General features: G+C 36.7%; 1 protein-coding gene across 1 annotated transcript in view; it reads right to left on the bottom strand.

Moving 5' to 3' along the window:
- Nucleotides 1-254: 254 nt before the first annotated feature.
- LOC106079242 (coactosin-like protein) overlaps nucleotides 255-26176 on the bottom strand; it is a 31103-nt gene continuing 5181 nt past the window's right edge. The window contains exons 2-4 of the mRNA XM_056035976.1: nucleotides 4199-4281; nucleotides 3457-3614; nucleotides 255-1159 (exon numbers count right to left, since the gene is read on the bottom strand). Coding sequence (XP_055891951.1) covers nucleotides 1046-1159; nucleotides 3457-3614; nucleotides 4199-4281 — 355 coding nt within the window. The 3' untranslated portion in view covers nucleotides 255-1045. The remainder of the gene's footprint in view (nucleotides 1160-3456; nucleotides 3615-4198; nucleotides 4282-26176) is intronic.

Genomic DNA, 26176 nt, shown 5'->3' with positions numbered 1-26176 from the left:
TGTGAATTTATGTTTATCTAACCTAGTTATACTTTGAATGACTTATCTGTTCATATCAGGTCATTGTAAAGTTGCGGTGAGCATAGGACTAAGTATAATAAAACAAAAAAATTTTTTTTTTCTGTTTTAAATTCAGTAGACACACATACATATCAGGTCATTGTAAAGTTAGGATGATCGTAGGTCCTAAGTATAATAAAACCAAAAAAAACAATTTTTTTTTCTGTTTTAAATTCAGTAGACACACATACGCATAATTTTATTAAAAACATTTATTTTGAAAATAAGAGATGAAACAAATGTTTATCATGTCCACTTTTTGAAACAGTCAAGTAGTAAAAATAGTCACATACAATACAAATAATGTTCACGCCCATTTTGGTATTATCTTTCATTCAAACCAACTCGTATTTTACTTTCTCCGACTATAAGTCAGCTTTTAACTCAAGATGAATGAACACACAAGTCTATAAAAAATTCACATTTGATAAAAGTAACACTATTTCTTTGGTGGTAAAGACTTGCATTCAGAAAACTAACTGCAGACGAACACCACAAGGTAACTGAACAAGATTTTGCATTACAGAGCTCAGTGACAATTTAAACTATTGTATATTTCCCAAACAATCAAAAATGTAAGCAAAGAGTATTTCAATAATATCTTTAAAGGCAATGGAATAATAACAACAACATACCAAACAAAATGTTGTCCCTTTGTAGGTTTATATTGCTGATGAGCAAATCTGAAGTAAAATAAAATAACTAGCCTATATAAAAAAATCCTCATAAAAATATAATAAACAAAGATGTAACCCCAATTAATAGCATTAAAATGTATCATTTTTAAACAAAATGATTTACAAAATATTTATTTGATGACAAAAAATTGAAGACTAAATGAGCTGGTTTATTTTCTCATTTTAATTTTTTTTTCATTATTGTACTATGAAAGCAGCAAAAAGAAAATAGGTTCATTTAAAAAGGCATTTTGATAATTTTTTTTTGTGGTGAAAAGCTACTTGAATTCTATGAGCGACATAAATTGTTACGATGACACTCCAGTTCCATAATTTGCTCCGCCAGCTTTCCTTAATGCTGCGCTAACAGTTTCTAAAGAAACATCGTTATGATCCTCTGCCAAAATTTCAACAGCGAAATTCTGTGGAAACAAAAAATGGACTTAATGAAAATGTTTTTATTGTATACATTTTTTTTTCATGTAGTGGTCATGATACTCTTCACAATCACCTATCCCTTAGTCTGTTAAACCATTGGGGCACCACACAAGATCTGTTGACCATCTTTCTCCATTCCTCTCAGTCTTTTGTCTTGGATAGAATTTCTTTCAATGGCAGGCCATTCCATTCTTTTATGTTGCCTCTTCTTGTTTTTCCTGGTACTGTTCCCTGAAGGAAGGTCTTTGCGTGCAACCTTGTGATATGGGATAGACTTAAAGTTTGAGTTTTTTTTTACAGTAAGCCAGTCATCTTGGGGGTCCACTGCTGTATTAATCCTATTTCTAATCTCTTCCTTTGTGATGCAGTGTTTGGAAGTAATACCTACAATCTTACTGTAGCATCTCATGGTCATGATAAAGTGGTAATGATTACAGTTTTGAATGTGATTATATATTTTAGGGGAAAAAAAAGTTTAACAGTAATCAGATGGCTGCCTGGTCGTGCGGTTTGCGCGTTGGACTGTCATTCAGATTTATCGATGGTCCCGGGTTCAAACCCTGCCCGCTCCCATCCCCCGTCGTCCTGCGGGAGGTTTGGACTAGGAAGTAATTATCTTCAGCTCTGAAGGAACATCTGAATCATGTAAAACATTTTACAAAACAAACAATGTAGTTCACTCTGCTTTCATGTTTTGGTGATGATTATGATCCACAATGATTTTAAAATTGTTTATTTATTTATTTATATTTATTATTGTGAATAAAAATCTTAGCTATGGACTATGGGTTTAAAAACATAACAAATACCACATAAATTGTGGGATGTGTGGCTGATTGGCCGCAGATTAAGACAACCTTGAAGTTGAGCACCTAAAAGCAGCACAGAAACCATCTCCAAGTTTTTCCCCGTTCCTCCACATGTCCATCCACAAGAGATTGAACCACAGCTTTTAAAATGTAAGTTCATTCATCAATTATGTCTCTGACTAAATTCACCTATTTGCATCACTTACAAAACCTTTAGCAGTTTTCTGCATCAAAAAAACATCCAGTAATAAATGAATTTGTTCCTTTTTTCTTCAATGAAAGATGATTTGCCCTTATGTAAATAACATTTTGAAAGCTCTGCGCTGACTCAGATAATGTTATAATTACATCAAACTATGCAGAACTAGCAAAATGAATTGAAAGATCTGGCAATGGCCTAACAGTAAATTAGGGTCTTTTTGGTTTTTACTTTTGCAAAACTAATAGGGTTATTAATAATAACTGAATAACTTATTAATCTTGGCAGGTTTTATTAATTGGCTTACATTAGAGAATGGAAGATGAAAAACTTCAACATGCAGCAATAAATAGTCTGTCCACACTTCATTAAGGTTTTCACTTTTATATAATAGTCTTAAGTATTGTTTATTTTGAAGTTTATTAAATGTATATATTTTTTTTATACAGCAGCTCATTTCCTATAAACATGTAGATGACTGTAAAGTCCAATCCTCGCTATAAAAGGCCGGTCGCATACGTGGCAGGGAAATTTTTGTTCAGTTTCAGATAGGCCTGCTTTTTCTCTCATCTTTTTGTTGGTTCATGCTGGCCACTCTCCTTGCTTCATATCTTGTGACACCAACACTCACAGCTTCATGTCAAGAAAGTTAGTGCTTACCTGTCATGAATGTCAATATCACACTCCTTGAAGGAACTCTTAAGGGTGTCTCTAAAGCGCTTGAATTGACCCCCCTGGGAGCACTTTCAAAGCTCCCTGTACAGAAGTTGTTTGGGAAGGCAATAGTCTGGCATGCAGACTACATGTCCCGCTCATCGAAATTGGGAAAATGTATATAATTTTTTTATAAATAAATATTCTAAGATATATTATTTAATTACTGAAAGGTATAATCTTATCTATAAATAAATATTTTTAAGATATTTAATTTTTGAAAGGTTAAATCTGAGTAGAATTACTTTAAAAATAAGTATTTTGCAGCATTTAAGAAATAGCAAAATGGTTTAGTTTAAGCTTAAAAAACCAGAAGAGTTCTTTCTAAATAGTGTAGTTAATTAGTGAGATGTAAACTTAACGAAAGGGAAGACAGTAAATTCAGTGAGGCTTGGTGAGACATAAACTTAAAGAAAAGGAAGATAGTAGATTCAGTGAGGCTTGGTGAGACCTAAACTTAACAAAAGGGAAGACAGAAGATTCAGTGAGGCTTGGTGAGATGTAAAACAACGCAAGGGAAGACAGTAGATTCAGTGAGGCCACTTCAGCTTCTGCTTACTTTGATGACATGTTTCACAAGTGCCTTGTCCACACTCAGCTTGGCTTTTTTAATGGGACTCACTTGACTGCCGGACCATGTAATAAATGCAAACTTGGCTCTTTTACTCATTTCATCTCCAGTGGTCACTCTGACATAACCGAACATTCTCTCTTCATCTAAATAAAACAAAATGAAACACATTTTACAACCATGCAAAGAAATTATTATGGGGGGCGGTGGCTGAGTGGTTGAGTGCTTGACTTCTGTATCTGGGGTCCTAGGTTTGAATCTCAGTGAAAACTGGGATTTTGAATTATGTGATTTTCAGCCACGCGCCTCGTACCAGAGTAATATACTATTAGAAAAATCCATTAACTTTCAAAAACTGCAGTACAGAAGACTAAAAACTATCGTAGCAATAATACATGAATGGCAACTAAACCATAACTTACAAATACAAAACAAATACAAAACACAATCAAAATAAAATACTCAGAAAGACACAAAAATAAAGGCACATATCTTAATTCATATGCTAAGAAAAATTCATACAAGTGCTTCTTCTTCCTTAGTTCCATCAGAGCATAAAATCAGCCAGAAAATTTGTTGACTTTGTAGAATTTAGGTCTTTAAATAATAAGCACGCTAAATTGACACATGGATACCCATATCTTATCTTATCTTATATAATACAGATGTTACTTCAAAAAAGAAGATGATTGCGTTTTATGCGTCATGTATTTAGTCATATTTACTTTACCTGTGAACTTTGAAACAAACTCATCATAATCACTTCCCTTGCTGTCAACTTCTATTAGATTTCCATTAAACCGTAATGTAAACCTGCATGAGAAATACACAATTGTAAACAATTTTTAAATTGAAATAGGCCTAACAATAATAAATGAAAAGTTATTATGGAATCCCCATATTGGTGAAGTTATTAAAAAATCAAACAAAACCTTAGGGTTTATTAAAAAATGTTTACAAATCAAACAGGGACATAAAACTAAAATGATATTAATCTTAGTTAGGCCAATAATGGAATATACATCCTCTGTTTGGCTTCAGGATAGAGGAATAAAAAGTAAAGTAGCAATAATACATAATAGGCCTACACTGCACCACAATTTATTATACTAATTCAAAAACAAAACCTAATAAAATACTCAGAAAGACATTAAGGTAAGGGCACTTTTCTAATTCCATATGCTAGGACAAATTCGTACACATGCTCCTTCTTCCTAATGAGTTAGATTTTAGGAAACATAAAGGCGATCTTGCAGAAATTCAGATAAATAACCAAACCATAGAACAAGTGCAAGAATATAAATACCTAGGTACAACCTAGGTCGTGCGGTTTGCGCGCTGGACTGTCGTTCGGACTTATCGATGGTCCCGGGTTCAAACCCTGCCCGCTCCCATCCCCCGTCGTCCTGCGGGAGGTTTGGACTAGGAAGTAATTATCTTCAACTCTGAAGGAACATCCGAAATAAGTAAAACATTTTACAAACATCAACAACAAACTGAAAAGGAGTGAACACTGTCAAAACCTTTACACAAAAATTCACCGTCTTTTTTATCTTAGAAAGCTAAGGAAGTTTAACATGACAAAGCATAATAATTAAACTTTTATATACAGCAAAAATCAGCAGTCTAATTAACTTTGCCAACCACCTGCTAGTATAGTAATACTTCACTTGCACATAGACTTAGACTAAATAGACTAATTAAAAAAGCATCGTATATCACTCGAACACAGCTACCATCTCTTGAAGAGCTTTTCCATGAAAGATGCCTTTCCAAAACACTCACGATTCTTAAAGACAACCTTCACCCATTAAACCACTATTACATAAGATCTGAACGAAGTGGTCGTCTCCTTTCCATTAGAACTACAACAGAAAGATTTAAAAACTCCTTTATCCCACTGTCAGTCAGAGTGTTGCAAGATCATCTGTCATCATCGAGAAGTTCATATTAGTCTCATTCATAAAGCGCTGGTTGTGAGTGTGTAGGCCTATGTGTTTCGTGCGCGAATGTTGTTCGTATTTGCATCTATAATGTTATTGTTACAGTAGTTACGCTGAGGTTGTCAATTGTTGTCAAGCTGAATTTCCATTTGATTGGATCAATAAAAATTAACTTATCTTATCTTAAAGTATGGAATGGCTGCCTGAATCAGCAAAGAAAACCAAATAAGTCACTGATTAACGTGTACAACTAAATTGACACATGAAATGCGTAGAATAGAATTACCTTCTCTTTGAAGTAAACGTCTGTAATTTATAAGATAAAGAATATTGTCGGCTATAGTGTATTGACATAAAAGATCATCTACAATCTGTCTAGAAATAGATCTAATTTAGAAGATTCAATCTTGGGGGAGCTACCACCTTCTACCAAGCGCGTCCCCAGGTGGCGGATAGGGGAAAGACCCTTAGATATAAGGGTTAGCTGTGAATAGCAAATAAACAGCCGCGGACCAACTGGTTTGCAGTCATGGAGGATGAGGTGAAGTATTCCAGTGGTTAGAATATTTACTAAAAACATCTCAGAAATCCAGGGAAATGATTGCAAAAAGCGAGTATAGGGCGCTCTAACTCTAAACCCGGGTAGATGAAACTCGTTAGCTAGGGATAGCAGTTCATCTAGGAGAGAAAACTCCGAAAATAAACACCTGCTGCCTTGCAGATGATCTTGGATGATCAAAGGCTATGGGAGCACACCCAGAAAGAAAAGCAGGCTGAAGTCGGAGTCAATGGGCCTCCTGGCGCAAAACACATTGACATGCAACCTCATCTATGTTGGAGTTCAGTAACATGAGAACGATGAAGAAGAAGAAGATTCAATGTTTGGAAATCAATTAGATCTAGTTCTATTTAGATCTAGATCTATGTCTAGTAAGTAACATAAGTAAGTCAACGATTTTTTTTTAAAATTCTTCGTGTTGGCTACAGTACAATAGCCAATAGGCAGGCCTACATTAGTCCTACACACTGATCTATAAAAGAGAGAGAGAGAGGAGGGGGGGCGGACAGAATCCAACACACATTCACACAAAGAGACAAATTTTTAGATCTATATTTTACATATAATCTGGATTCAAATAGATTTCACAAGAGTAACAATTAAAGAAGACATTAAAATAGAGAATTTAAATAAGCATGACTCATTATATTTTTTTCGTCAACGAGAGGTAATCTAAGGGAAAGAGCATCAGCTTAAAGGGCAACAACTACCTGCGAAAAACAAAACTATTTTCGCTTGTTTATATTAGGAGAGGCTTTCTCTAACCACTGTCCTTTATACTCTCGATTCAATCATGTCACTCTTCCACCACCCCCCCCCCCCTTTAAGCACACACAGTACTTTCAATCTCTCTTCGTGCCTCCTTCGTTAACCACACTGTCTTCAAACTTTTCACTAGAGTTTTTGAATCCAACGTGCAGATGTCAGAATATAAACCAAGAAATGTAACTCCTTCGTATACAGGAGGAGCAAAAGAGGTATACAGTGATATGAATAAAAGCGTTTATAGTTACTGCGTTTATGATACTGAAAGAATAAAATGATTAAAAGTATAATATACTTGCTCATTTAAAAATAATTAATGCTTAAATTGAAATATTTTGCGACATTTTTTTGTATAACAAATGCAGTAAATAGGCTTGTATATGTTTTCTCTTTTTTTTTTAAATTACTGTGTACCTACTTTTGCAACCCCCCGTATTTTAAACACAATATATCAAAATGTACACATAATAAAAATTGTTTGCGCAATCATATAGGCTAAAATTTGGCGTTTGCTGTCTACATGTGCCTTTTTTCCCGACCTTCCGGGGTTATATATGTTATATAATGTCAATAACTAGTTTGTTCACGATGGCTGTTTGATTTGATCATTATTAAAAGTACCAGATTATTTGGAGCCTTGTTGTCAAGTTCTTGATGTGTTGTGTTGTGTTTAGCAGTGTTTACAGAAGGCCTGAGTAGGAGATAATCGTAACAATATGTTTTATAATGTCAATAATTAGTTTGTGTGAAGTATGCAATTAAATGATAAAATATCACAGTAGGCAAAAGGCTACTTTTCACGGCTTTTACCACTTTCATCCTCAAGTGGACTGTGCAGTTTTCAGCGAGTGACTTGTGAGATCCATCCGCGCAAGGTCCGACTTTCAGCAGATGAATGCTGTTGTTTAATTCGCGTGCTCTTCTATAACGCCCCCCCCCCCACGTGTTTTTAGTGAATCCTGAAATAAAGTCCACTCAAGACTCAACGAATCTATTTCCGGCTGCTGTCGTGTAGTTGGTGTTATGGGGTTGCGTGTATGTGTTTCTATGGCGACGGTGGGAAGAAGCTAGTAATGCAGTGTGAGTGATGCAAGATACGCGGCATTGTCGTCAGCTGTCTACAGTTGGACAGACGACTCCGGATTACCGGAGGAAAAGACGTGTTATTGTAGTGAGTTAGATTTTCTTCAGAATACTATTTTATATTATTACTAAAGTCTACTACATTTATTTCATTTATCTCAAGTTGAATTTGTATATATTGTAATAAAAGTTAAAAGCTATGGTTCACAATACTTATGCATGTGAGACATGGAAGTCATCTGTCAAAATTGAGAAAAGACTAAATGTGGCTCAAAAAAAATGGCTGAGACGGATTTTGGGAGTCAGTTACACAGATCGGGTCTCAAACAAGGAAATCCTAAGCCGAACTGGGAGTCGAACACTTAGTGAGGTTGTGACAGAGCGTCGCATGAGGTTTGCGGGACATGTTCTACGACAAAATGAACTACGCATACCAAGAGTTGCGATAACATGGAGGCCAATACGAGGAAAGCGCAAACAGGGACGTCCCCGTATTACTTGGCGACACACCTTCATGGAGGACCTCAGAACAGTGGACACCAGGTGGGAGGAGGCTTCAGACATTGCCAATGACAGATCTTTATGGAGAAGGCTTGCCGCTCAATTCGCCGAACGGCGCGGGAGGACCTAAGTAAGTAAGTAAGTAAGTAAGTTCACAAAAGAAGCTGTTCAAGTTATTTGAAGTTTTACAAATTAAAAATATAATACACCTTCAGTGGTTTAGTTGTCTACCAGCAGTTTGATGCTTCAAGTCAACAACCGTCCACAACAATATTAATGACTTAAAAGGAAAGACTTGGGTTCTTGGACTACTATTATAATTAGCTTCAATGTAGAAAACTGTTTCGAATGACCGTGCCACAAAACTATTTTAAATACTTAAGCATAGCATTCTAATTCTCGAGAATTTCCGTTTAAATATAAAAAAAAAAAAAAATCAGTCAGAGGTGTCCATTTTGTTTTTTTCGAATTGCTTTTGTATAGAGCAGGGGGTGGGCAAATTACGGCCCGCGGGCCACATGCGGCCCGCTGACGTGTTTTATGCGGCCCGCGAATACCTACAGAAATCATGTGTACCCACAGTATATACATATAAAAATGCTAATCTATTAAAAATAATTCTAAATTTCCCTACAAATTATCGAAACTCTTTCATTATATAAAGTCAAAGACACAATCTCAGGCCAGTATTTCTTCAATGCTTTGAAGAACTGTGTTGAGTGTTGGGTATGATTGGAACAAGATGGCAAGTGTAACAACTGATGGAGCTCGATCTTTGACTGAGAAAAACTTTTTTTTTAAGAATATCCTAACCATAAACTCTAAACAGAAAAGTTTGCACAAAGCTGCATGAATTCTCATCATATTATGCTAAACAAAAAGCTTAAATAAAAACATCAGACTTACGGTCATAACCACAGGCAGTATAGAAAAGTACTTGTAGATATATAAACTAAATATTTCGATGCATCCGCTGGCTTAGCATGGGCAAGGTAATGAGAAAAATATAAATTCTCAAAGAAGAAATGTCCATATTCTTAGAAGGATATTGACTGTGACTTTGAAACTATGACTGTGACTTTGAAACTAATATTTCTAATGAAGAGTGGAAGACATTTTATGTTTTTCATGGTAGCTATTGCAATGGGCTGCTTGCTTATGTAATGCATGTTAAATCTTTTCAAACAAGGCTTTCCAATTTCTCCAGGCCAGCAGGGGAAAATAGGTTTTGTCATTTTCCTTTGTTGAAAGGTGAAAATATTTCTAGTGAAATGGTTAATATTACCAGACTTTTTAGGATTCCTTAATTATGAAATTTATGAAGGCAAATTTTAAGACGTCAAGAACCAGTTTTCAATACCATCAGCTCACCATTTAGTGCAGAAGCTGATTCAGCTCCAGAGAACATTACGCCATGCAAATTATAACCTGTAAGAGAAGTTCAAGTCAGTACTTCCACGGTAGCTTAATGGGTGCCAGAAGCTGTATTTCCACACTTTAAAAAAACTTAGCAGCTAAGTTTTAACATTCTTTTGGTACACATACATATGTGAACAAGTATTTTTCTTGTGGAAAATAAACAAGTGTAATTACAGGACGATGGTGAATGACTATAATTTGACAGCAGTCACAAGTATAACAACTAGAAAGCTAGCTCCACAATTCAGGAACATTACGCACGAGTGTAAATAGTTAAATTCCTCACATTAAGTACAACTGTACATTTGTGGTGAAATGTTGTAATATGAAAAGACAATAGCAAATTTAAAAAAAAAAATTGTTAAATTGGTTTCAGAAATTGCTAACTCTAGTAATTCCTCAATTTGGAATGTGAAAAAAAGGAAAAGTGAATGTATGATACAGTATAAATATGAATTAAAAGACATTATACAGTTAACTAGCGTATTTTTCTAAGTTGTAAGTATACACACACACACACACACATATATATATATATATATATATACATATATGCGGCCCCCCATTCCCAAAATTTTGTTAATGCGGCCCTCGATACAAAAAGGTTGCCCACCCCTGGGAGCATCGTTCATGCTGAGAGCATGCGCAGTGGGCTATCGTCATGTCTCCTTTGTGCATTAGTGGGAGATGGGGGGGGGGGAAATCTGGAAGAAGGTTTCCGTGCTGTCTTTAGTCGCTCAGCAAACACAACTCAGCTCAAGTCGGGTGTTGAAGCTCGAGCCCCCGAGACAAGTAGACCAGCGGTTTTTGTCTCTTCAGCCACACATTCCATTCAAGACAATATAGAACTTCATTCGTTTGTAAATCACCTTGGATCCAAACCAGCTGTTAGACCTAGCCTACATACGATCTCTAATCCACAAAAACAAAACAAAACAAAAAAACAGGTGACATCTGAGTGGTCAAAGCTTATGTCACGTGGTTATTGAACAGCGCGTTGCACAGTTGAGGAGTCGTTCAGTGTTATCTTGTATATTACAGACGTTACTTCTATAAAGAAGATACTTATGCCCTACGCATTTCATGTGTAAATCTAGACAAGCATGTAATCAATGACTTAAATTCTTCTAAGTCGTTGGTTTTCCTGGCTGATTCAGGCAACCCGTTCCATTCTGTGATGGCACTAGGGAAGAAGGAGCACTTGCTTTTTAACTCTTTTAATTTCAGTTTTACTTTTTATTTGAAAGCGAGTCGGCGTGTTTATTTAGCCTGTAGTTTAAACTCACGTTCTTTGACTTCATGATATTGTTGTAACTCCAGTGGCGGACTGAAAGGGGTTCATGTGTGTGCGGCCTACTGATACACATGATGCAGGCCAATCACACAGGTCAAGGGCTGTTGAACAAGGGACATTACTACTGATGCACGCAATATGACCAATGTTATGGTCATGTGACCAAAAAGCCTTTACAGACGAGAAACAGTGTGTTAGAAAGGACAGTTGAGTCCAGGACAGCAAGGCATGAGGACTGTGGTACCATATGAGTCCTCGAGAATGTAGCTGTACGAGCTAGATAGACTTGTAGTGATTAGTTAGGCAGTTCTGTGGTGTAGCAAAGCATTTGAAGTTAGTGTAGCCAATTGTGTTTATTGGCTGACGTCGATGTAATTGTAAATAAACCGCCACCTTGTTTATTGAAGCTCTTGTTGTCAAATTTTTGTATTAGATGTGCTGTGTTGTGTTTAGCAGTGTTTGCAGAAGGCCTGATTGAGAAGAACGTAACAATATGAAAAGATAACAGACGACAACAAAACATCTTATTTTATAAATTCTAGACGTTCCTTTAAAAAAAAAAAATAATTACGTCCCACATGCATCCATTGTTTATCTAGTCGTGCCTATTAATTAGAGAATCATAATTAGATCTAGAACTAAATGCCCTTTGACCTTTGCTTAATAGGGGAGGTTGAAACGTTCACGAAGGCATTGGGCAGACGTCTAGCTGAGCTTTAACTCTTTCTCTCCGTAATTATTTTACCACATCCTGGTGGAATCAACGTTGGTATCGTTAGTTAGGAGAGAAAGAGTTAATGGGCGAAAACCTACGAAGGCCAAGAGAGGGACCTTATTTATTTGGGCGTATTCGAAGGTTCTAGAATCACATTTCATTCATTGTACATGTTTAACATTATTACGATATAATAACATTCACTTTGAGAAATGCTCATTATTTAAGAGTATCAAAATACTGTAATAACCATGCCATCTATGTGGCACTATTTAGCGCGCCAGATGGATGGGCTATTGAGACTGACTTAGGCTTCCGTTAGGTATGGCGACTGAAAAAAGAAAGCAGTGCTCGAAGGGGAAATTGTCAATTTTGCCTGTGTGTTTCGTCAATTTTGCCTGTGTGTTTCGTCAATTTTGCCTGTGTGTTTCGTCAGTTTTGCCTGTGTGTTTCGTCAATTTTGCCTGTGTGTTTCGTCAGTTATTAAATCTGTCATTGTCATTTCCCCTTCTCAATGGGTTTGTCATATAATTATATCAGAACGTTATTCTTTCTATTCTTTATCTAAAATATGTTAATCTCAACATAATATAAGGTCAAGGCTCCGTTGTTTGGTTAGTATCTTATCTTATATAATACACTATTTCTATTAGGACCCATCTATATATAGATCTATATTCTTAGACTGTTTAAAAAGACTAGACGTAGCAAACCAAAGCTGACGAAAATAGGGAAAGTTGAAATCCTTTTTTTAAACAAGCAAATTATATTGTCCAGCAGGGGCGTAGATAGGAATTTTCCATCATTTGGGGGCCCGGGGGGGGCTTTACCTATTTGGGTGCCCCTGCATTTTGCGTAATATTTAATACTTAATGTAAAAAACACTCGTTTGGGGGCCCTCCTCAAGTGAGGACCCGGGGGGGGATTTTCAAATCCTCCCTCCACCCTAGCCACGCCACTGATATCCAGAATAAATTTAACATATTGTAAATCATCGGATTTCGATTAGCAGGCTCTGTAATGATTGAATGTAATAGTCACGATTCGCAAAGACACTTAGAGATTAAGTGACGTAACAGACTAAGGATTTTATATCTAGAGGCCATACTCTCAACGACAAAAAAAAAAAAAAAAAAAAATCCCAAAAACCCACTTAGCTATGATCAGTTCTGAATCTTTAACAAGGCGAACCCTAGAAAGTACTTGAATAATAATATGAATAATAATAAACTTAATCACAACACTAGAAAAATATTTTTTTTTAAATTGATTCATGTTTTGTTAGGTACATTAAATAATTGTTTTAAGTTTCAACTTGATCCGAAAATGGGTGTGGGAGAAATAATCTGTTCAATTATATAAGGAGACGAAACCCTACATATTTAGCTGAATCTGTGAATATTAAAGGATTAATTTCCATTGTTGGTATCATACAAATAAATCAACTAGCCTACCATTGATTAATTGACTAATTGCTTGATTTTTTTATTAATGTTTTATCTATGCCAATGAATAATTTTGTAAAGTTTTAACTTGATCCGCGAATGGATCAGGTAGACATAACATGTATAAACTTTTTACTAATTTTTTTCCAGAGTGAGTTGATATAAGCTTTGTTCCAGACAGACAGAGTGAGTTGATATAAGCTTTGTTCCAGACAGAGTGAGTTGATATAAGCTTTGTACCAGACAGACAGAGTGAGTTGATATAAGCTTTGTTCCAGACAGACAGAGTGAATTGATATAGGCTTTGTACCAGACAGACAGAGTGAGTTGATATAAGCTTTGTACCAGACAGACAGAGTGAGTTGATATAAGCTTTGTACCAGACAGACAGAGTGAGTTGATATAAGCTTTGTACCAGACAGACAGAGTGAGTTGATATAAGCTTTGTACCAGACAGACAGAGTGAGTTGATATAAGCTTTGTACCAGACAGACAGAGTGAGTTGATATAAGCTTTGTACCAGACAGACAGAGTGAGTTGATATAAGCTTTGTACCAGACAGACAGAGTGAGTTGATATAAGCTTTGTACCAGACAGACAGAGTGAGTTGATATAAGCTTTGTACCAGACAGACAGAGTGAGTTGATATAAGCTTTGTACCAGACAGACAGAGTGAGTTGATATAAGCTTTGTACCAGACAGACAGAGTGAGTTGATATAAGCTTTGTACCAGACAGACAGAGTGAGTTGATATAAGCTTTGTACCAGACAGACAGAGTGAGTTGATATAAGCTTTGTACCAGACAGACAGAGTGTGTTGATATAAGCTTTGTACCAGACAGACAGAGTGAGTTGATATAAGCTTTGTACCAGACAGACAGAGTGAGTTGATATAAGCTTTGTACCAGACAGACAGAGTGAGTTGATATAAGCTTTGTACCAGACAGACAGAGTGAGTTGATATAAGCTTTGTACCAGACAGACAGAGTGTGTTGATATAAGCTTTGTACCAGACAGACAGAGTGAGTTGATATAAGCTTTGTACCAGACAGACAGAGTGAGTTGATATAAGCTTTGTACCAGACAGACAGAGTGAGTTGATATAAGCTTTGTACCAGACAGACAGAGTGAGTTGATATAAGCTTTGTTAAAATGCTCAATAAAATGGCGAATTTTTCCCTGAAAGTGTTAAAGTGGATAAAAAAAAAGTTACGAAGTATATTTGAAGTAAAAAAAATAATTATGAACAGCTTTCGTCACTACTCCGAAGTACCGGTGCGATATACATCTAGAGCAGCGGTTCTCAACCTTTTAAGCTCGGCGACCCCTTTTTACAACCCCCCCCCCCACTCTTTCGCGACCCCCCACCCACCCACATTTGCACAGCAATAGAAGAATTGACTAAAAACAATCCATTTATCGATGGTCTTAGGCGACCCCCTGGAAAATCGTCAATCGACCCCCCCCCCCCAAGGGGATCGAGACCCACAGGTTGAGAACCCCTGATCTAGAGCTATCCATGGATCTCTCTACGTCTTTTTGTGAACACTTAACATTGTTGACAAGTGAAACAAAGCACACTTACAAAGTTCTTTCTAAAAAAGAAGAGTGCTTGTTGGGAATCACGTGCTGGCTCTCCAGTGAACAACGAGAGAATGTTGGACAGAATCTCGTTTAGTGTTACCATAGAAACAGAAACAATCTGTCTTTGAGGTTTCACTTTTGCATGAACACTCCTCGATCTTCATTCATTAAATGTATTCGATCTTAACTCATTAAATAGCGTACTTTATGCTGCAGACTATCGCTGTTTCCATGTATCTATATATTCTGACACTGAAATGATGGCTGACCAATAGAACGCTCGAATGTCCGCCTGTCTGCAGGCCGTTGAAACTTAAACATGGCCATCGGCGTATCGCATTGCTCATCTATATTAATGGTAGTGCATTGGGAATAAGAAACAAGTATAATATTTTTTTAAATCCTTAAAAAAAAAAAAAGAAAAAAAGGAAAAGCTTATCTAAGGGAAAGAACTCCGCACTTAAAACTACATATCTCAATAATGTTGAAGTTATCTCCCTTATTCGACATCAATACAAAATGATTACTTGGCTAATTAGTTAATTTAAAAAAATTGATTCATGTTTTGTTAGGTACAAAAAAAAAATTGTTTAAAGTTTCAACTTGATCCGAGAATGGGTGTGAACGTGTTCGACTATCTAAAGGGAACGAAACCCTGACTTACTTTGCCGTATTTGTGAATACTGAAGGATTAATGTCCCTTGTTGGTATCAAGCACAATAATTTATTACCTGTAATTAATTGACTAATTCAGTGTTTTCCCAAGCTGTGTTCCGTGGAGCCCTAATGCTTCGCGAGGCCTGAATATGTGTTCTACACATTACTGAAACTAGTAGGCTACCACGTGAAATAATCTCTTTCCAAAATAAACAAAGTGTTTAGCTAAAAACTCGGAATGTGCTAACTGTTCTGTCAAGACTAAGACTAAGACTGCTTTATTGATCCTTACGGAAATGTGTTGTGATTACAATGACTTTTTTCTCATATAAAGGTAACACAACAGAAACATACACTTAAATACAACAGACACAACATAAAGAGTTCATTCAGCGACTACACACAGACATCTTGGTGGTTTTCATGTTCCCTGATCAACGAGTGGCGGTGATATAGTCTGACCGAGTGAGGTACGAACGAGTTTTTTTGTACCGCTCTGTTCTTGTTTTGATTGACAGCAGTCGCCCACTTCGCGACGACCTGACGTAGTTCTGATGGAGCGGGTGGCCGTTGTCTTCCAAATTTTTTTCGATTTTTCTTAGGCACTTTTGTTCAAAAAGTTCCTTTAAATGTGATAAAGTTGTGAGCGTAAATTTTGATGCCCATACAGACAGGCTTTGTAAAAAAAAAAAGAAAAAAAAAAGGTACCAGAAGAGAAAAGTACAAAGTGCAGGTAACAATCAGAAGACAAAAGTACTCAAAAAAAGAGAGATCTTTATAATCATCTCTGATTGCAACATTTAAAATGTGTTCAAATACACTCGCCCCCCTTCCTCCCTATGGGGAGGACATTTCCTCTCAGAGGCAGCTTAACGCGGAGCCCCGGGCGAGTGTCAGTGCCTACCACATTATACTAACGAGATCGCCCGCCTCTGATGCTGTAGGCCTTTTTAAGGGAACAAAATATAGTGCCTTACTGTACTTTTGGCCATTTCACCCCACTACTTTCTGTATTGCAAAGGACCTCATTCACCAATCGTAAACAAACAACATTTACTCACGTGATAATATTGATAAAACAACGAAAAAAACGTATCACGTGATAGCCATTGTGTATTACGTAATTTGTATAGATAGTGTCCCCGTTCCTCTAATATGTAAGTAAAGTAGAAAAGGTCCTCTTTCAGACCTTACGATCTATAGTATGATGTAAAGGTCATCTGTTTCTGTGGCCCGCGGTTAACGAGGGTGTAATGTGGCCAGCACAACGACCAACCGCCTTTACTTTTCCCCAACTAATGTCAGGCACCCATTGGAGCTGGGTGGACTCAGAGGCGCTCAAAGATCCCAAGATTAAAACTCTCAGTCTTCACCTGGATTCGAACCCGGGACCCCGGTTCCATCGCGCCTCCTAATATGTAATTAGTGGTCTTTAATCGACGTAAATAATGATTCAGGAACAAGCTTATCTCCTATCGCGGGGCCTGGCGCGGTTGGCCCACTCGCCATCTCCTAAGGCCGCCTATGTTTCTCTTGCAACCGCCACAATGAATTTTAGTTTTAACATCGACAATGGACGAACGAACAGCAACATTTAAAAAGTATATTGCTGATTAAGCATATTCCCCCCCCCCCAACACACACACACCATTACAGTTAATGGTACTTGATTATTGGCCGGCTGACTAACTACACACCATGATGTATGCTTCATCCACCCTCTCACCCTCCGCCTCTCTCAAGTCAAGATGGCGACGTCGTGAAGATACTATCAAACTAGAGCTTACGCTATTAGTTTGTAGAATTATCGGCCCTGAGGAAGTTGAAATTCATTTTCTCTGCTCTTGAAATGTACTTGAATGTTGATGACGTCATTACAGCTCAGAACTAAACTGGCTTAGCCTAAGAAAACGCCGAAGGACCTAAAGATCCATCACACAACTGGGAAGCACACTGATCAGTGGGGGTAGCAGCCATGGCGCGAAGGGGCTCATTACGCCCGAGCCCACGATCAAAACGGGCTCAAAAAGAAAAAAATGTGTTGACTTAAAGAATTTAGATGCATCACATGATTACATTATTTTAATTAAATCATTTACTTTCATTGTTCTTCAATTATTTTTCTAGTGTCCAAGCAAAATAACACATGGTAATAAATCTTATTACTAAAGTGCGAGAACAATTAAAGTAAGGTAACTCTTACATTGTCAGTACAATGAGTTTTTTTATTTATTAGATAATAATTGTTATTATTACTACTATTATACTTATAATTTGTGATCATTTGAAAGTGCTCTATAAGATAAAATTATGCTTGTTGTTTTTTATTTCGGTTAAATTGTTATTTCTTTCTTTAATATTCCGGTATGTCTTACTAGATGTAATACTTGAAATAATAATATAAGTAAATAGTAAAAACAACTTTTCTCAATTTCAAACTCTTTTTGTGTTGATTGTTTTGGAGTAGAGTATACATGTATCATTTTTCTGTAATTGGGGGGTAAATTGGTTAGGTAGTATGTCTTTGATATTAAATAATATTTCTATTACTGTTATTATATTTTTAGGTTAATCACTTTTCAATTGTTTATGATTTAATACTTGTGAATTATGATAACTTACAAATAAAAACATATTAAAAAAAAAAGCCCACAAAAGAGGCAAGATGGCCCCAAAAAGAGGCACATAAAGCCCAAAAAAAGAGGCAAAGAAAAGAGGCCCGAGGCCCAAGGATTCCTATGATGATAAAGCTAAAACTGAATAGCGCAAATTCTGAGGTTTCCTTTATAAAAAAAAAAAATAATAATAATGCTTTAAGAGCAAACAAAACAATAACAAAAAACAAGTAGACAGTAAGTCTACCAAATATTCAGAAGAAATGTCCATGAAACCTGAGCTTCAGAAACAATTGACTTTCTAATGAGTAGGATTTAATTTTTAACAAAGGTTCTTCAAAAACCATCGTCTCCTAAGTAAAGAAGCTGGTGTTAGACATTCAGTCAGGACTGCTGCGCTGTGGTAAGTTTTCAGCTTCCTGTACTTGTGACGAGCAATGCTCGTTCAAAATATCTGAAGATTCAGCATGTGACTCGGAACCCTAGCAAGTCACATGGTTGATCAATGACATTGACCTTTCAAACGACCAGAAGCTTGGGGACCTCGTTCACGATTACCCCGTGAGGAACACACGTACCATGTCACACACTTTGTTTTCATGGGCATACACTCTCTCATTAAATACAGTGCTCAGCTTGGGTTCAGCCACACTCAACACACCGGATCGGGGCCCAACGTCATATTCCTGAATCAGGGACAACGGTTACAACCCTGCTACGCCACTGCTCGTGATCCAATACTTCTGCTCCACGCGTCCTAGATTGTTAACAGCCAATGTGCTATCAACGTAATTCAAAGACCAAATTTATCCTGCACGTGCATATTTTCCCAAGTGAATTAATTTCAATGTCAATCACGTCGTTCAAAATCTCAATAAACGCCACAGTGTCCCCAATAAAAAAGTTACTTCAGCAAGGGCACTCGTCCCCAGAGTAAATGAATTCAGTATAAACAAGCTTGAATCATACACTCATACTAACACACGCCAACACACACAAGCACACACATACACATAAATAAAAAAAAATGGACCGTAAAGTTCCTCTTTCAGACTGTTTCTGTGGCCCACGGTTAACGAGGGTGTCGTGTTGCCAGCATCACGACCAATCACCTTTCCCCAAACTGTGTGGACTGAGAGGCGCCTTAAAGATCCCGAAATAAAAAATCCCAGTCTTCACCAGTATTCGAACCCGGGACTCTCCGATTTGGAAGCCAAGCGCTTTACCACTCAACAACTGCGGCTCCACACACACACACATATATATTATTCAAGTTCCCTCTTCTAATTAAGAGGGAGGAATGTTTGAATGCTGTAGCTCGAGCCTGGTATTAACTCTTTCTCTCCTAATTAACGGTACCATCGTTAATTTAACCCCATTAAATTGGATGGCTGCCTGGTCTTGTGATTTGCGCGCTGGACTGTCGTTCAGATTTATCAACGGTCCAGGGTTCAAACCCTGCCCGCTCCCATCCCCCGTCGTCCTGCGGGAGGTTTGGACTAGGAAGTAATTATCTTCAACTCTAAAGGAACATCCGAAACATGTAAAATATTTTACAAACATTTTATAAATTAAATTTAACTTTTGGTTTTATAAACTTTATATAAAAAAGAGCACGCATTCTCCTATAATTCTATACCCAAAAGTAACGTCTTCTGATAACAAACCAAAATGTTATTGAAGTTGAATCATAACAGGGTAGAGAATGTACAAATGTGAAAAATGACCAATTCTGTTAGAACGTGGAAAAATAGTTACGGAGACAAAGAGTTAAATTCTTGGTGACACACGGCTAACAAAACGAGAGCTCACTCAAATTGAGACATAAATAGCTCTGACATAAACACCACACACACACACCACACCGCAGATACTCGCACAGCCTGTGTGAAACTTTCGTCTTCTACCGTCCATGACTGAGTTATAATTAGACATGACACAGAAGACACGATTTGAAATGATCTCTCTCTCACTCATTCATTTAGGCTGCCTCTCTTCCTCTAGCACACATTTCTCTGATACACATTGCCACATCCCTCTATCACATGGGTTCTCAACCTGTGGGCCGCGCCCCCCTTGGGGGTCGATAGACGATTTGCCAGGGGTCGCCTAAGACCATCAAAAATAAGGATTGTTTTTGCCTATTCATCTATTGCTCTGTGTGTCTGGGGGGGGGAGGGGGTCGGGACAGAACGGGAGATTGTAAAAGGGGTCGCCGAGTTTAAAAGGTTGAGAACCGCTGCTCTATCACATCTCTAATACACACACACGCCTCTTTATCACAAAACAAGCAATTCTCTAGTACATATGCATTTATGAGTGAGTTTTGTGTTAAAAGATATAAGGATTGCTGGATAATATTTCATTGCAGTAAAAGCCTAACATTTGTATACTTTAGGCCAAAGCCTGTCAAACGAAAAAAAATCGATCCCTAAAAGGAGGGTGTGGTGACTATGTTTATATATAATATTGTAAACAACACTTGAGAGAATCTTGGGTTTAAGATTTAAAGAATTCTATGATTATTAATGTTTATTGTCATTTCAATGGTTTATTTTTTTGGGGACAGAGTGACAGCGCTTTGAGTTTTGTTATTGTTGTCAGAGGCCTGAGTTTTGGAGCCAAGTCGTATAGTAGAAGTAATATAGAAGTCAGTTGTCATAATAATGTATATATTTACTAGTTGACATTGGATGCGTTGCCTACAACTACAGTTACCCTGATTTACTTTTATTAAAGTTATATTTTGTTGTTAATTCATCTCTGGCGTCGCTTTGAATTATTGAAAGAAGTATGTTATGTGTCAGGTATAATCCAAGTAAGGAGTTCACAACAATGGTGGAGCAGCAGAGTATAGAAATGTTAACTAAATATTTTTTTAAATTTTTGTTTGATACTGTCATTTTTTGCAATTTAGTTTTAAGTTCAATACTATTGATGGTAGAGTGGATCTGTGTATTTATTTTTGCATTCTTTCTTTACCTGATACTGCATCTACCATTGTACAAAATCTAATCATGCATTACGGCATGAACAAATAATTAATGTTATACCAAAGGTACTTAAATGTAGATTACAAGGTAATGAGGTAGATGGCGTTAATTTAAACAGTTTTATTTCTATTCCGTTTCCCAGTGTGTCAGAAGGTAAGAGGGAAAAAAAAAAAGAAATTGGACCCATTTGACAACACACCTTGTCACGCCGCTGTTGATTTCTCACCAAACAGTGGTACAATCTTAAAGGCTTATAAAGACATGTTTTTGCAGATATTAAATGACTGATTATAGACTTGAAATAACGCGGAAAGAAAGAGTGTGCAATACTGAGATCCTCGCGCGAACGGGCCTTCCCAGCATCTTAACAGTCTTCAAGCAACGCCACCTGCGCTGGCTCGGACATGTTCGCCGGATGGAGGACAATCGCATCCCGAAGTCATCCTGTACGGGCAACTCGCGTCTGGTTAAATAAATTAAAAAAAAAAACTGGTCGCCCCCACCTCCGTTACGTGGATGTGATAAAACGGGATTTAAAATCAGTGAACAACCATACTGACCATTGGGAAGATATAGCCCTAGTCCGCATTAATTGGAGAGAGACGGTGACCAAGAAATCTATGGACAGTGAGAAAACCTGGGCCTCAGCTCATGAAGAAAAGCGTGTCATGCGAAAAATGGCCAGCTCCTCTACCACCAAAGCGAAAGCCACCTTGACATGCAATATATGTGGACGGGAGTGTCTCTCCAAAATAGAGCTCCACAGCCATACGAAAAAGTGTTCGAGATGAACCATAGTCGTTCTACGACTGAAGGAGGCCAAAATAATATATTATATATAATATAGACTAGAAATGGAAACCAAATGTAGTACTTTTGGTGCATTTTCACTCAGGGCCGGTTCTACAGGTTGCTGGGCCCTATGCGAAACGGATTGCGCGGGGCCTAATATGGGTTGTGATAAGGATAATAAGTGAAAATTAAGATTTTGTATTAGAAAATAAATTCGTCTTTGCATTTTATACATTCTTTACTAAGTACAAAATCACTGTTAAATTAACTTTACGAGCCATGGTATTTGGTAGTTTTTTAACAAAAAGCCGATAAACATTAAGATCTGCCTTTTACATTTACTATCGACTCGCAAAATATCGCTTTTTTTTTAAGAGGTCGAGATAGATTTAGATCTATATTGATATGCCAGTGACTTGACTATTGAAGTAAATTAAGTATCTGAAGTTCTTGTTTTGATTAAAATTCGTCTTATTGTTACATTTCTATTAAATGGAAGCTGACAATGCCATTTTTTTTTAATCGCGAGTAGGATTGACGTTTTCCATATTGAATGACACATCGAAATGATAATTCTGTCTGTTTTAAGATTTGCATCAGTTTTCAGAAGATTTTAATAATCTCAGGACATTTTCATGACTTTTTCTTATATTTTATAATTTCAGGAGAATTCCAGGAACCCTTTAATAATAAGTTAAAATGGTTTAATTTAATGATTTACACCTAGAATTCCCATCGTGAAGGGGCCTATGAAAGTGCGGGGCCCACTGCGACCGCATAGGTTGCAGTGGCTTAAGACCGGCCCTGTTTTCACTTGTATTGAATAGCAGACCTCATCCGGTCCTGCTGTGTCAAAAACAAAACATAGATTCTATATGCTAAAGCTACTTCTGTAACTTACAGAAGATGACAAGGCATGATTTATTTTTCAAATCGATCACATACTGTATTAGAATTCATACAGTGCAATATGATCGAAGAAGATCGAATTTTACAATGAGCCAGGAAAACTGAAACAGAAACAAAGAAATTCAGAAGAGGAAGTAATCTCCCCTTCTTCGTTCCTGCGTCATTTCCAGTCTGGTATTGTTTGTTTCCAAAGAAAGAAATCTTTTGTTTGAAGGACAAGGAACATTAAGAGGGGATGTTTGCATTAGAGCACAAACACGTAGGAATAGACATTTCTGTCATCCTGGGATGTCGCTGTGTTGATTATATTCGAAACATAAAATCTAATACCTAGTAATACCTATAGAAAACTATAGATTATATAATAAGTACCCTGTATTAAATTAACAGAAGCCAACTCTCTTCACTCTCTCGACATATGCCAGGTAATAGTTAGATTTTGGGGGACTCTTCACTCAATATATGCCAGGTAATAGTTAGAGCTCGGTGGACAGCGGTGGACTCTCTTCACTCTTACAACATATGCCAGATAATAGTTAGATCTCTTTGACTCGACGTACGAACGTAAAAACTTCGCTTCAACATTCAAGCGTTTTGACACTCTGTCGCCACAAAGCAGGCCATTTTGAAGCAGCCGTTTTGGCGCAAAATGTTTGTGGCCATTTTGAAGCAGCCGTTTTGGCGCAAAATGTTCTATGTTCATTTTACTATGCCTTTAAAAAAGACGGTAGATGTACATACTTATGTTTTGTGTGTGTGTTTGTATTTAAAAGTAATCTTGCATGCGAAGAACAATACGTTATTTATGTCCATTAGATTTTCGATTTCTTCTTCTAGCCAGATTTTTGCTGCTTAGCTGTAAGCACTTTTTACAGACTGTGCTCTTCTCTTCAGTTTTCGATTTAAAATTGTTGTGTAATTGTTATGTCCCTTAACATCATAATGTTGTGTATACATACATACACACATACGCCTTACATTCTGCTTTATATATATATTATATATAGGGAAAGAACGAAAGGTATTTATTATTTAAATAATATAAGCATAATATATATATATATATATATATATATATATATATATATATATATATATATATATATATATATATATATATAAGCAAGATCACATGACACACAAGATCACATGACACACAAGATCACATGACACACACGATCACATGACACACCAGATCACATGTCACACCAGATCACATGTCACACCAGATCGCATGTCACACCAGATCACATGTCACACCAGATCACATGACACACAAGATCACATGACACACCAGATCACATGACAAACAAGATCACATGACACACAAGATCACATGACACACCATGACTCATTTTCGATAATACAAGTAGAGAAACGCATGGCTAATACTGTGTCATTATAGAGTCATTTCTTTCTGAGTGCCATTCGAACTGATTGCCTGAACCGGCCAAGAAACCACTTGCCGCTATTTAACATGAACGATTAATTAAATGAAGGATTAGCCTGGGATGTTAACATCTGTAATGTATAAGTCCAATAACACTGTTGTAAGACAGTAAGTGATTTAACTCTTTCTCTCCTAACTGACGATACCAGCGTTGATTCCACCAGAATGTGGTAAATAATTACAGAGAGAAAGAGTTAAGACACTAAAATGATTTAAAATAAATTATGTTTAATAGGAATCATTTTTAATATTTTAAAAAAATACGATAGTTAAATATTTAAGCTACTTATATGTTGGAGCTCTGAGTGGCTCTGTGTAAGATAAAGTGTTAAAGTGGGCTAGCATATCGAGATGAATATGTTAACTATAGACCGTCTTTACCATACATTAGAATAAATTCGGAGTAAATGAGAAGCCATACACTTGTGGGGCTTTGTTTAATATTGTTTGCAGTTACAGAGTCTAGAAATAAAAAAAAAATAAAGTTTTGTAGAGGCCTACAAATGGATGTCATCTCAGGCACACTATTTAAAATATTAGTGACGAGCCGACCCGCGGCGTACCATACACCCCTTCACCTCTTTTCTTTTTCTGAGCCTCGCTCTCTGTCACAGCGAAAGTTACGAGGGGTAACTCTAGTCCGACTTGCAGAAATAAAACAGTTATCTTTCCATGACTTTTTAATCGTGGTGTCCCGCATGGTTGGGCCACGAAGAGAATTATATATAATAATTATGTTAACTTAGTTGTTTTTTCTTCTTTTTATTATTATTATTATTTATTCATTATTCTAATGAAATAAAATAAAATATAACCCCGATGGATTGGAATGACCTAGACTGGACAAAGTTATCATTAAAATATGAAATTCAGCTCATTTGTTTATCTGGTTGTTGTGACACGGTTACTGTGTGTGGTCAACCGTGACACACGGTCAAGTGTTGGGTATCGAGAGTTAGGGGACTTGGGGGGAAGTGACGAGTGTGTAAACAAGAAGAGAGGAAGTCAGCGAGTGACGTTGGGTATCTGTATATAACGTTGCCGTGTATATATGTTATGTTGAAATGTTACACAATAAAAAGGCACTTTGAACGTAAAAGGACTTGTTTCTTCACAACTGGTCTATGAAGCAGTGTCAATAAAATCAGACCAGATTTGTTTCCCTTGTGCGTGAAGACACCACCTTTAAGACAGATGTGCATGCGATCATCGATCTATCGTCACTTTTTTTTATTAGAGCATGTTTGATCTCCCATCTCTGGAATAGATTACCTTCGATCTGCCAATAGGATTGAAAAAAAAATTGTTGAAGTTGTGGGAAGATATATGGGTCAGGAGGGTAGGGAGTAGAATTCAGATCAGATTTACAGTTGACAACCTTTTTTTTTTCAAGCTTTACTATTTTGCTCTTCTCTATTTTTCTGACATGTGATTTCGAGATCTAAGGCATCTTTATTACAAAGCTTATATCAACTCTGTCTGGTAAAAAGTTTTGTACACGTTCTTCTCCCACACCCATTCTCGGATCAAGTTGAAACTTTGCACAATTATTCATTGGCATAATTAAGAAATGAATCGATTTTGAAAAAGTAACTAATTACTGGAATTTTATTTGATGCCAACAAGGAAACCAATCCTTCAGTATTCACAGATATGGCTAAATTTGTTGGGTTTAGTCCCCTAAAATAATTGCTAACGCTATTTCTTTCCCACGCATTCTCCAATTTAAAAAAAAATACTTTAAACAAATTTTTTATCGTACCTAACAAAACACGAATCAATAAACAAAAATACTTAATTAGTCAATTAATTAGCCAGCAATAAGAGTAAGAACTATGGTACCATCTCATGAATCTTTGTATCCTGTTGAGTATTTGATAAGCTTATGTTTTTTTTTTTTTGTATTTGTAAGTTAGGCTTATGGTGTAGGTCTATTGTTTTAGGTACTATTTATACCGATACTCTACTTTCAGTCTTCTGTCCT

The sequence above is a fragment of the Biomphalaria glabrata genome, chromosome 7 (assembly GCF_947242115.1).
Source record: "Biomphalaria glabrata chromosome 7, xgBioGlab47.1, whole genome shotgun sequence".
NCBI lineage: Eukaryota > Metazoa > Mollusca > Gastropoda > Planorbidae > Biomphalaria > Biomphalaria glabrata.
This window is presented reverse-complemented; position numbering and strand designations above follow the sequence as displayed.